The sequence below is a fragment of the Buceros rhinoceros genome, unplaced genomic scaffold, assembly GCF_000710305.1.
Source record: "Buceros rhinoceros silvestris isolate BGI_N320 unplaced genomic scaffold, ASM71030v1 scaffold1787, whole genome shotgun sequence".
Classification (NCBI taxonomy): domain Eukaryota; kingdom Metazoa; phylum Chordata; class Aves; order Bucerotiformes; family Bucerotidae; genus Buceros; species Buceros rhinoceros.
The window spans coordinates 45804-55710 of NW_010420235.1; the positions used below are offsets into that span (position 1 = coordinate 45804).

The window sequence follows — 9907 nt, forward strand, 5'->3', positions numbered from 1 at the left end:
TGACACCTGTTGCCTTCTTCTTCTGGTATGGCAAACTGGTGATGTGCACTTGGGAGCTGAAGGGCTCTTAGGACTAATCTAAAGACTGGGGGGCATGCAAGAGTTTCTAGTTTACAGCCAAAGCTATGATTAAGGCTAGTTCCTGATCTGAGTCCCATCAGGAAGTGTCAGGTCTGCCACAAACACCTCATCTATAGGAGGACTGTTTATGGCAGAGGACATTCCTGTCTACCACCAGCTCTGGGACTACAAGAGATACTGGGCTGGAAGGAGTTCAGTACTGTGAGAGGCCCATGAGCTTTGCGTTAAGGGAAGGCTGGAGATTTTGTACCAGTAGGAGCTCCTTAGTGACATTTGTGGCGATTAAAAAGGATAGTAGGGGTCCTGGGAAGGCTCAGGCAGCTGATCAGGCAGGCGTTGGATGAGAGTGGGCAAACCTGAAGACTGGTGCTGCTTCTGGTTTAATGCTGGAACATTGCATTTGCTTTTAGACATTGTCACCCCCCTTCACATCCTTGGAAAGAGTTTCAGGGAGGAACAGATCAGCATGTGAAGAGAACATAAAATAAAGAACAACATGGGCAGAAAGAACATGGATGGATTTGCTCAAACAGGTAAAAGGAAACTCAACAATTTATCAAACAAAATGGAATTACTAAGGTGACATTAACTGATATCTCTGGTCTTGTCTTTTATAAAATAAAGGAGGAACAATAGAAGAATAATAACCTAAGGAAATCTAGCATTTCAGAGTAGCTACCATTCTGGAGTGCTCACTTCAAGCATGAGAAAGTGTTCCAACATTTCCTTTTGCTGTTTTCTACAGTTTGGGCGAACAACATTTTCCAGAAAATATATACACGTAAGTATGTGATTGTTACTTTTTTGTATAAAATGCTGAAAAGTACCTTTGGAAACTTTATTCTTGAACCTTTAATGTCAAATGCTGTTGCAGTTGTTTCTGTAAAACAGAGATAATTGTAATATAAATGGTTACTTAATGATAAAGCCATCAATCAATCTTCCTAAATAACTTCAAAGCAATATGGCGTATCTCCCAGCAGCAGTGCTAGTGCCATTTACTCTTCCACTGAAAAAGCCCTCGTGTTTCTTCTCCATCTATTTGTCTCAACCACATTAGAAAACAGAAATTAACCATGATGTTCCTGCAACATCTCCTACAGATCCATCCTACTCTGACAATTCCAATAATTAAACTCGCAATAGTAGTTCAGCTGAAGGATAACAGAAATGAGCTGATATTCGTTTTTAAAGAAAGGAAAACATGGATTGCATATTTTGACCTCATTACAGGTCTTTTGGCCTTTAGTCTAACATCCTGCCAGAATTCTCTGGATCTGGCCCTGTGTCTTGTTAATGTTGGTTAGCCCCTACAAGAGTATTCTCTAATAAAAAAGGCATTATACGTGGGTGTAGACAACCTCTTTAAAAAAACATCCAGACACTTATCTAAATAAACTGTTCATGAGATCAACAGTTGTATCAACAGCTCTTCTCGAGTTTTCTATACAGGTCAGTCAAGTGTAGTCTTTCCATTTAATTTTATACATGTTAACAATAAAAGTGTCATAATGACACGAAGGATATTAGTAACGCTAATTTATGTTATAGAGGAGGAAACTGCAGCACGAGGATTTTAAAGCAAGGAATTTGGAAATTCTCTATTTTAGTGGGCTTCTGGCACTGCAGAACTGCCTGCTTTGAAGACTGCTGCCTGCCAAGCAAAGTGAATTGGTCTAGACTGTGGACAGAAAAATTTGTCTGCATGGGCTGATCGATTAGTCTTTTAAAGAAATCTGCCAAGTGGTGAAAAAGGGCTGACAGAATATGGCCCTGTTGTGGAGGGAACTTGCCAGGAAAGAGAAAGGCACGGTCTATTTTCCACACCAACCTCCTTTTAGTGCTCCGCACACTGAGTATTCGTCATCAGCTCCACTGCAAAGGGTTTCTTTCCAGTGTAACACATTGATACCTTCATACCAGACATTGAAGACGACCTTCAAAAAGGTGATGTCACTTCCTAGTTAAGACATTTCAAAAAAGAAAATGGTAGCTGCTGGGGAGGAAAAACTTATAGGCAGACACACTATTTAAATAAAAACTAGTTTTCTTTGCAACACAGTATTTTTTAAAGATTCCCCCCAAAATTGACAAATATAAATGCCTTGAAAAACACAACTTCCAGAAAATAAAAAAGCTGGTTTTCAACAAAAACCAACAGTCTTAAAAATATATATGAGTGATCAACTTCAAAATCTGTTTTAATTTCTTCAGCAAAGATAACAGAGTTTGCTCAGCTCGACATCTTCTAACCCAAATAAACAGACGAGGACTCTAGTTTTAAGCAGGTGATGCAAACAAAGTGTCCCAAATGCTTGTAGCCTTCATAAAGACATCTTTCTAAGGAAGCAAACTTAGTCCAGCTTGAGTTTTTACTCAGAAGCTGAAGTTTATGATACAGCCATTTCATAAGAAACTCAGCTTGCCAGCTTAAAGCTGGGTTTAAAGTGGAGTTTGCATACACAATCCCGTACCATTTCCAGATTCGGGAACATGTGTCTTAGTAGAAGTCCTGCTTGTACTTGGATAGACTAATGATATTCTCTCCCCTTAAAAAGACTTGGATCTTCTTCAGACCAGAAGAGCTTGTACGCTGCAAAACTTGTCTGCTTCTTCTGGAGAAATGCATGGGCGCCTAAACTGTCTCAGATTTGCATGTACAGTGCCTGCGAGCATGCAGAGCTCCAGTAACTGCTCCAGCAAGTAAAATGCCAACACGCATATTTCCACAAATCATCATTTCTGTCCATCACTAGAGTTTATCTCTTTCATTTTTAATCTCAGAAGCGGATCCCTTAAATCCTTTGGTGCTTAGGATGAAGTGTCAGCTTTTTACTTGTATTAACTTTTTTTTGCATTTGCTGAATATATTTGTCTAGTCAAGAGGGACTCACTTGGGATCCAGGTAAGATTAGCCTTCCACACGGTTTTGTTCACGATGCTGCAAGGTGTCACATTAAACATGAAAACATGTGCTGCAGAATCTACAGGATAAAAATATTTCATATTGGTAGTGTGAACATGCTTCTCCAGGAAAATAATAAAAATATACATATATATACACACAATAAACAAATATACATTATAAAATGTATTTAATATAAGGTACATGTAAAATTGTTTAACAAATATCCATCACAAATATTTTAAATTTTATTTTTAATTATTTATATGCTTAGGGGGCATACAAATATGCAAATATTTAAATAGAGGGCAAAGAGAGGTCCCTCTGTTTAAACAGAGGGCAAAACTAATATCAATTTCTTTAAGTAGTAATATAAGTCAATTATTCAATTGATGATATTTTGCACACACAGAACTCAGGGGCAAAAGTTCCTTTATTTATTTCTTTTTTTGTAGTTACACAAACTTTTTATTAGCATTGAGCCAGCATGGTCCTCTTGTTGAAAATATGCCTGCATGAGCCAACCATGGAATTTATATAAAATCTCTGGCAACAGGGAAAAACTTCTTCAATGTACCAGCGTATTTTCCAGCATAATGTAAATGAGCCTTTGAGTAGATTTGTGAGTGACCCACCTAGCGTTGTACAATGCAGTCTCAGATGTGGTGTGATAAAGCATCATACAACCTGTAGCTAATCACATTTAGAGCCCATTAGCTGATATTTTTTTAAAAAAATCATTCAGTGACAGCCTTTGGATTTCCAGTCAGTAATTTTATTTTTATTTTTGCTTTTGTTTTTATTCTAATTTTAAGAAAGAAGCCTGTTCAGCTCAGCACTTCCCAGTGTGCTCACAGTGCAGAAGGACCCCGCTTGCTGCAGGCCTGGAGGCAGAGCGGTGCAGGGGTGCTCCCCATGCTAACCCAGCTCGCGAGCAGGGTGGCAGGGTCTGTTACAGCAAAGGGTTCTGTCTTGAGTTTCAGGGGTTAAAGTAAGGGGCGTGCAAAGGAAACTGTCTGGCTGTCATTAACCAGCAGTCAGCTTCTCATCTCAGATACATCTACGCACCAGAAATGACGACAGGAAAAACGGCAAACAACGCTCACTGTGGTCTCAAAGGTTTGGTCTGCAAGACCAAGTACCATCACTTTCACCCTTGTAAAAATTTTAACATGAGCATTAATGTAAAGAAAAGTACCCAAAATAAACACCCCCTCCTGTGCCCCAGTTTATATAGCTATTTTACAGGGGATACACACCAGTAATGCGCACAGGCATGAGCCTTTCCTTGAAGAAATACATCCTCAAAAGCTCATCTTCTGGCCACTGGGTCCGCACGGGCACACTGAGAACTTTCAACACTAACATCAGGGAGGTGCCAAGTTGTTGCAGAATCGACCAAAAACTCAGTGAACTACATAGATCCAGCAGACAGGGAAGAAGAAACAGCCTACGTGGTCCCAGAGCCTGACTGATCCTCCAGCCTGGCAGAATATCACATTCCCTTTTTTTTCCATGTACTTAAAGCTTTCCGTCGTAATGTTTTGGTTAAATCGATGTGGATGATTTATAAAACACCATTCTTGCAAAACAAGTTTATATGCCTTATCTTCTGGTTTTTCCTGAATCAAAACATGCCTGTTTTACTTGTGAGTAAACTTCTCTCTGAGCTGTTGTAACCAGCATTGCGGTAGTATTTACGCCTATGCAGAACAAGTCATGGTAATAATAACAGAAATATACTGCAGCTGAACTTATTTTTATTTTTCTGTATTCATCAAAGAAACAAATTTGAATGGAAGTTCACTCTTCCTCAGACAACCTAATTACTATGCCAATGCCAGTAAGAAAGAAGTAAGCCGTTTCTTACTTACCACAGAAAGTATATGATATTTCTAGGTCTGACGATGTACAAAGAAATTCACTAACTCCAGGGGTGAAAAAAATGAAAAAAAAAAGTCCAAACATGGTTACTTTTTTGTCTCAGTATTTGATAGAATAAAACCTTGTACTGGGGAAAGAGGAACAAAAATTCAGCACAGTCATCCTCAGTCACATGTCTTCAGGGAATATTTGGTTATTTTGTCAAATTCTCTTCAATCTTAGTTAATCCTACTGCAGCACTATTAGTTATCATAACAAAAATTCTGTGAAAAAAAAAAATTTCTCCCTTTTTTGGTACATTTTCCCCAGAGTACACAGCTCAAGCCAGGAGTGAAAAATAAAAGAGAAAACTGTGTGAAATGGGGAAGTGAGCAGAAGTAAAACTATGATTACGAGAAGTATGTAAAGGGCAAGTTTGATTGACTCATCAGACACAACACTTTTTAAGGCATAATTTCAAACATTCACAGAGTTTCTTGTACATGCTAAAGAAGAGAGAAAATCCACAGATGATGAAAACCGAGTTCACTCTGTTATTGATGTGGTAGTGAATAACTCTCACAAGTGTTCAGAATTAATTTCTTACAAAGTTTACCATGCTTTAAGAATTGCGCTCCAGGGCAGTGCAATTAGATGATGTATTTCCAAATGGAGGTAAGTATGGGAGCCAAATGCAACCATCTGACATGTTATTGAGTAGAGCCACTGATGTACTGCAATATGTCAGCTACCATCTTCAAAGCTGTATCTATCACAGTCATACTTCTTAAGATTGAAAGCAAACTTAAAAATCCATAAAATTACAACTGGTAAGTCCCACGTTCGCTTCTCAGCCTTTCTCTGTGACCTTCTCCCATAGTCTTCCCTGCAGTCTCTGCTGTAGAAGCTGCACCACACAATGTGTCCAAAGCCCAAGCCCTGACTGTTCTGCTGGTGCAGTGCTGAGGCATGGGTCCAGGCGGACGCTGAACATGAGACCACTAATAACAAAAGCTGTCAAGTTTTGACTGAGATGTTTCTAAAAGAACATGGTATCTACCTGTCACAGCTGAAGTTTGATAGGAGCCTGATTTTAACCTGAGATGTTGCAAACAGCCTAGGTTGTAGATTTTGGTATTCAATCTTGAAGCACTAAAATAAAAATGCTTAAAGCACTTTTGTTATTAGATAAACCCCCTTATTCTGTCTGTTAGTGCTACTCACAAAGAGTAACATACTTTGGCTGTATCTCCTGTATCAATTCTGTGGACTAAACTTGATCAGTTTTTACTGCACAAACCCAGCTACAGAAACAGCTTAAAAAAATTCTCATACCACATTCAGGAGAGCACAATCACCATCTAACTGAAGGAACAACAATTACATTTTATTTCTGAATATAATGAAATATGGAAACATACTGAGTTTCTGGAAGAATGACTTACAGAATCAAATTATTTTCTTACATTCGAGTTACATTCTCTATTTGTATGTACGTCTGCAGGGTCCTCTTAGATCAGAAATTCTATTTTTTATGAAAAAGAGGCAGTATATACAACAGACAGGTATTTGGGTTTGTGTTAAGCAGGAAACTCAGTAAAGATTACTTACAGCAAATACAACTTAATAATTGTTCTGACTTTCCTCGCTCCCCATCACAGCGCCTAGAGGCTTTTATTCTCACAAATTCTGTACACACCAGGGTAATACTTAGCATTAATACGCTAAAGGTAAAGTAGCAAAAGATTAAGAAACTGATTTTCAGAAGTAGGGACATGTAACACAAAAGATAATTTAAAAACAGTGACATACAAAAACATGACTGATAGTGCACAGATGGGGGGAATTCACAGACTAGAAAGGTGAGAATTCAATTAAAAGTACCTAAAAGTACCAGCTAATGAGCTAATAACATAATAATTCACAAAACGAGATAAAAATTTGAAAATTTAGTATGGCTAGAGAATTCTCTTCAGCATTTCTAAATTTTTCTACAGACCACAAGAAGAGTCCTACCGGCCTGGCAGAGTTCAAGACTGACAGAAACTTCTAACATTTGGCTTTTAAGTGGGAATTCAGATTTAGAGAAATTTCCTGACAGATCTCCAAATTACATGCATCACACAGAGATTTTTGGTGTTGTTTAATAGGATGCTATAAAACATACAAACCCTTTGTGATCATAGCAATAATACCGTTCTGTTTCAAAATGGCCAAATTCTGCTTAAAAAGAGTAAAATACATAGTGAAATTGAAGGAAGTTGGGAAAGCTCTAATAATTTGAAAAAAGAAAGAGTAATGAGGCAACCACTAAGGAGTGAGGAAGCAGCCACTAAAGAAGAGGTATCTTGTGCATAGACAGCTTTGACCACAAAGCCACAGCCACTGATGTGGAGCTGGCCTAATGAGTGAGAAGCCAAGCCAGGATCCCTGCTGAGTCTTCTGTCAGTCCAGCAGGTCTGGCGGATGTCACAGATACGTCTGAAGTAGGCATTGACTGTACCTATGGATATATGCGATTACCCAGCTGAAAGCATGTCCCTCTGCCGACAGACCTGTACTTCACTGCACAGTGTGCTGGGTGGCTGAGATGCTCATGGAGTGTGCTCATGGACAGACTGGAAAAAGCACCGCAGATTCACAAGATTTTAAATGAAAGCTCTTTTAAAATAAATGAAGACAAGCTCCCTGATGAACTGTGTGATTTTCCGGACCTGGTTCAAGAATAGGTGCTTTTTTCGGATGCTTCCTGCAGTAAATGATGTAGATGAGGGAGGAGTACCCCCTGGTGGCTTAGACAGACAGACAGACACGTGGGGAAACCTCCTCCCTCTCTTGCTCCTTACGGCACTTTTATTGCACAAGTCAAGACTATTCTAATGCTTTAAAAAGTCATTGTAACAAGGATCTATTTTAAAACTTCTGACTGGCTGATAGGAAACTAGGAACAATAAATGCTACTAGTACCAGGACTAAAATATCACTTATGAACCTGATTATAAAGTCTACTACCTTGACCATTGTGTCTGTTCAAATTGTCCTTAACTCAAAATAACCTCAATAACTTTAGAATCTTTCCAGCAAATTCTGATTTAGATACTTGTGGCTTTTGATGTCAGTATTGATGCCATTCATAGATGTGACCTCTTGTGATGCTCACTGAAGCCCTAGTACACTGAAGGTGTGAGGAGTCTTCTCTGTCCCTTTCAAGTCAGTATGAAGGTCACTGGGGAAGAAGAATATAATTTATTTTTCCTAAATACTCTTTCTTTACCATAATCTTTTTCTTACATACACTGATTGAGAAGGAAGGTGAAAAAGAGAGAAAGGGGAGAGAGCTACACAATAGTGTTACTTCACTGTGTTTTGTGACAATTTACTTTGTTTATTTGAAATCCTTTGCAACTACATTTAGTAGGGACCAGCTATCATATTCAGTTAACTGTGCATAAAACAAATCCAAGTCTAGAGTATTTAGGACTTCTTACCTATGACTTTTCATTTTGTCTACATCTGAGACTCTGAGAGTAGAAGTTTAACTCCAAGCCTCCTCACTGGTTTATGGTTAAAATCTATAAACTAATTAATAGTATTTTTATCTTCTTTCTCAATACGTATAAAAAGAAGTTAAATTACTTGTGATTGCTCTTCAAAATCACTCTGTATTTGATTGTTGGCTGCAGATGAGTACTTTGACCAGATAAGCATTTCTAAAAGTCACTGAAATCTCCCTCAGGAAAGACTTATAATATACAATATCATAATATTCCATCACAGAAAAATAAATAACAATATTCCAGTACAGTAGAGGAGAGTACTCCATTTCAAAGTGTTAGCCAGATGGAATTAAAAATTCTATCCTAGTTCTTGGCATGCACCAAAACCTCATGTTAATGGAAAACTCTTTTAAGATGTTGAACACATTTATTCAGTAAAGAGAGAGGCAATAATAATTTAATTTTCCATGCAGAACTGCTTGTGACAGTTTTTGAAATAGATCTTCTGGCAGCTGGAAGCAGACATGTTTATTACTTCTGATCCTGGGTTTAGGGTTGCTGCTGAAGACTCTCCAGTATAAAGGGATATGCTATATCTAAGGCATAAGGCATGTATTCACAAAACAAAACCAGTCAGCAATCGATGCGAAGAACAGAAAATTTCAGCAATTCATGGAGAAATCTCTCTTCTCAAATCCTCTCATTCTACCCTTGACAACGTTTATAGTGAAAGTAGAAAGTCATGCCCAGGGATACTAGGAAGAGGTAGAGGATTCAGCTCCTCTACGTCCAGCTGATGAAGGGTTCGGGAGTGCCAGGGGAGTCTGACCCAAGAGCAGTGCACCAGCACATATCCAGTGGTGAGCTGGTAGCTTTTGAGTAAAAAAGCATTTAGCTGGGGCAAAAAAAGTGATGTGCATTATTCTGAATGTATTTTTAAATGCTGTATGCACTTCAGCTTAGTTGTTTGATTTGAATATATCGCATTAAACCACTAGACACTATTAAAGTGAAACAAATACCCACCAGGTGGTATCCTGTGGAAACAATTTTGTTGGAAATAACTGTCTGCCTTTTCCCAGTAGGGTTACAGTTTATTCTTTCCAAACTAAGCTCATAGTTATCATCTAAAGTATGCATTAAACCATGAAAGTTGTCAAAAAGATGAGAAAGCAGAGGGTGAAGAAAGGGTTGTGTCCTACCTGAGGCTAAGAGAAAGCACAAAACAGCAATGCTGTCCACCTTGGTATTCCAGAAATGGAGACAGCTGGACGTGTTTTCCATCCATTTGCTGTTGTTCTCTGTTCTTCTCTGCTTAAAATAGCTGCTTGCTGATGTTCATATAGCTGTGGCATAATCTTATTATAGTGGATGCAACTCCCAGCTAACATACTTGTCCCATTTCTCAGGGGGGCTGCAGCAGGCTATGTTGTACATGGGGGCATGAAGAAATTTGTGGTATCACCACAGAACTCCAGAGCAACCAAATTAGAGCAGCTTACCAAGTTTCCACCTATTAAGTTATACCAAGCAATTGTAATAATTCACAAGTGTGCTCTTA

At 38.5% G+C, this 9907-nt stretch overlaps 1 protein-coding gene across 1 annotated transcript in view; it reads right to left on the bottom strand.

The window, feature by feature from the left end:
- The window catches only part of LY96 (lymphocyte antigen 96), a 6800-nt gene extending 1846 nt beyond the window's left edge, over positions 1-4954 (bottom strand). Inside the window, exons 1-4 of the mRNA XM_010139217.1 lie at positions 4861-4954; positions 2976-3065; positions 1913-2041; positions 909-961 (exon numbers count right to left, since the gene is read on the bottom strand). Coding sequence (XP_010137519.1) covers positions 909-961; positions 1913-2041; positions 2976-3065; positions 4861-4954 — 366 coding nt within the window. The remainder of the gene's footprint in view (positions 1-908; positions 962-1912; positions 2042-2975; positions 3066-4860) is intronic.
- Positions 4955-9907: the final 4953 nt, after the last annotated feature.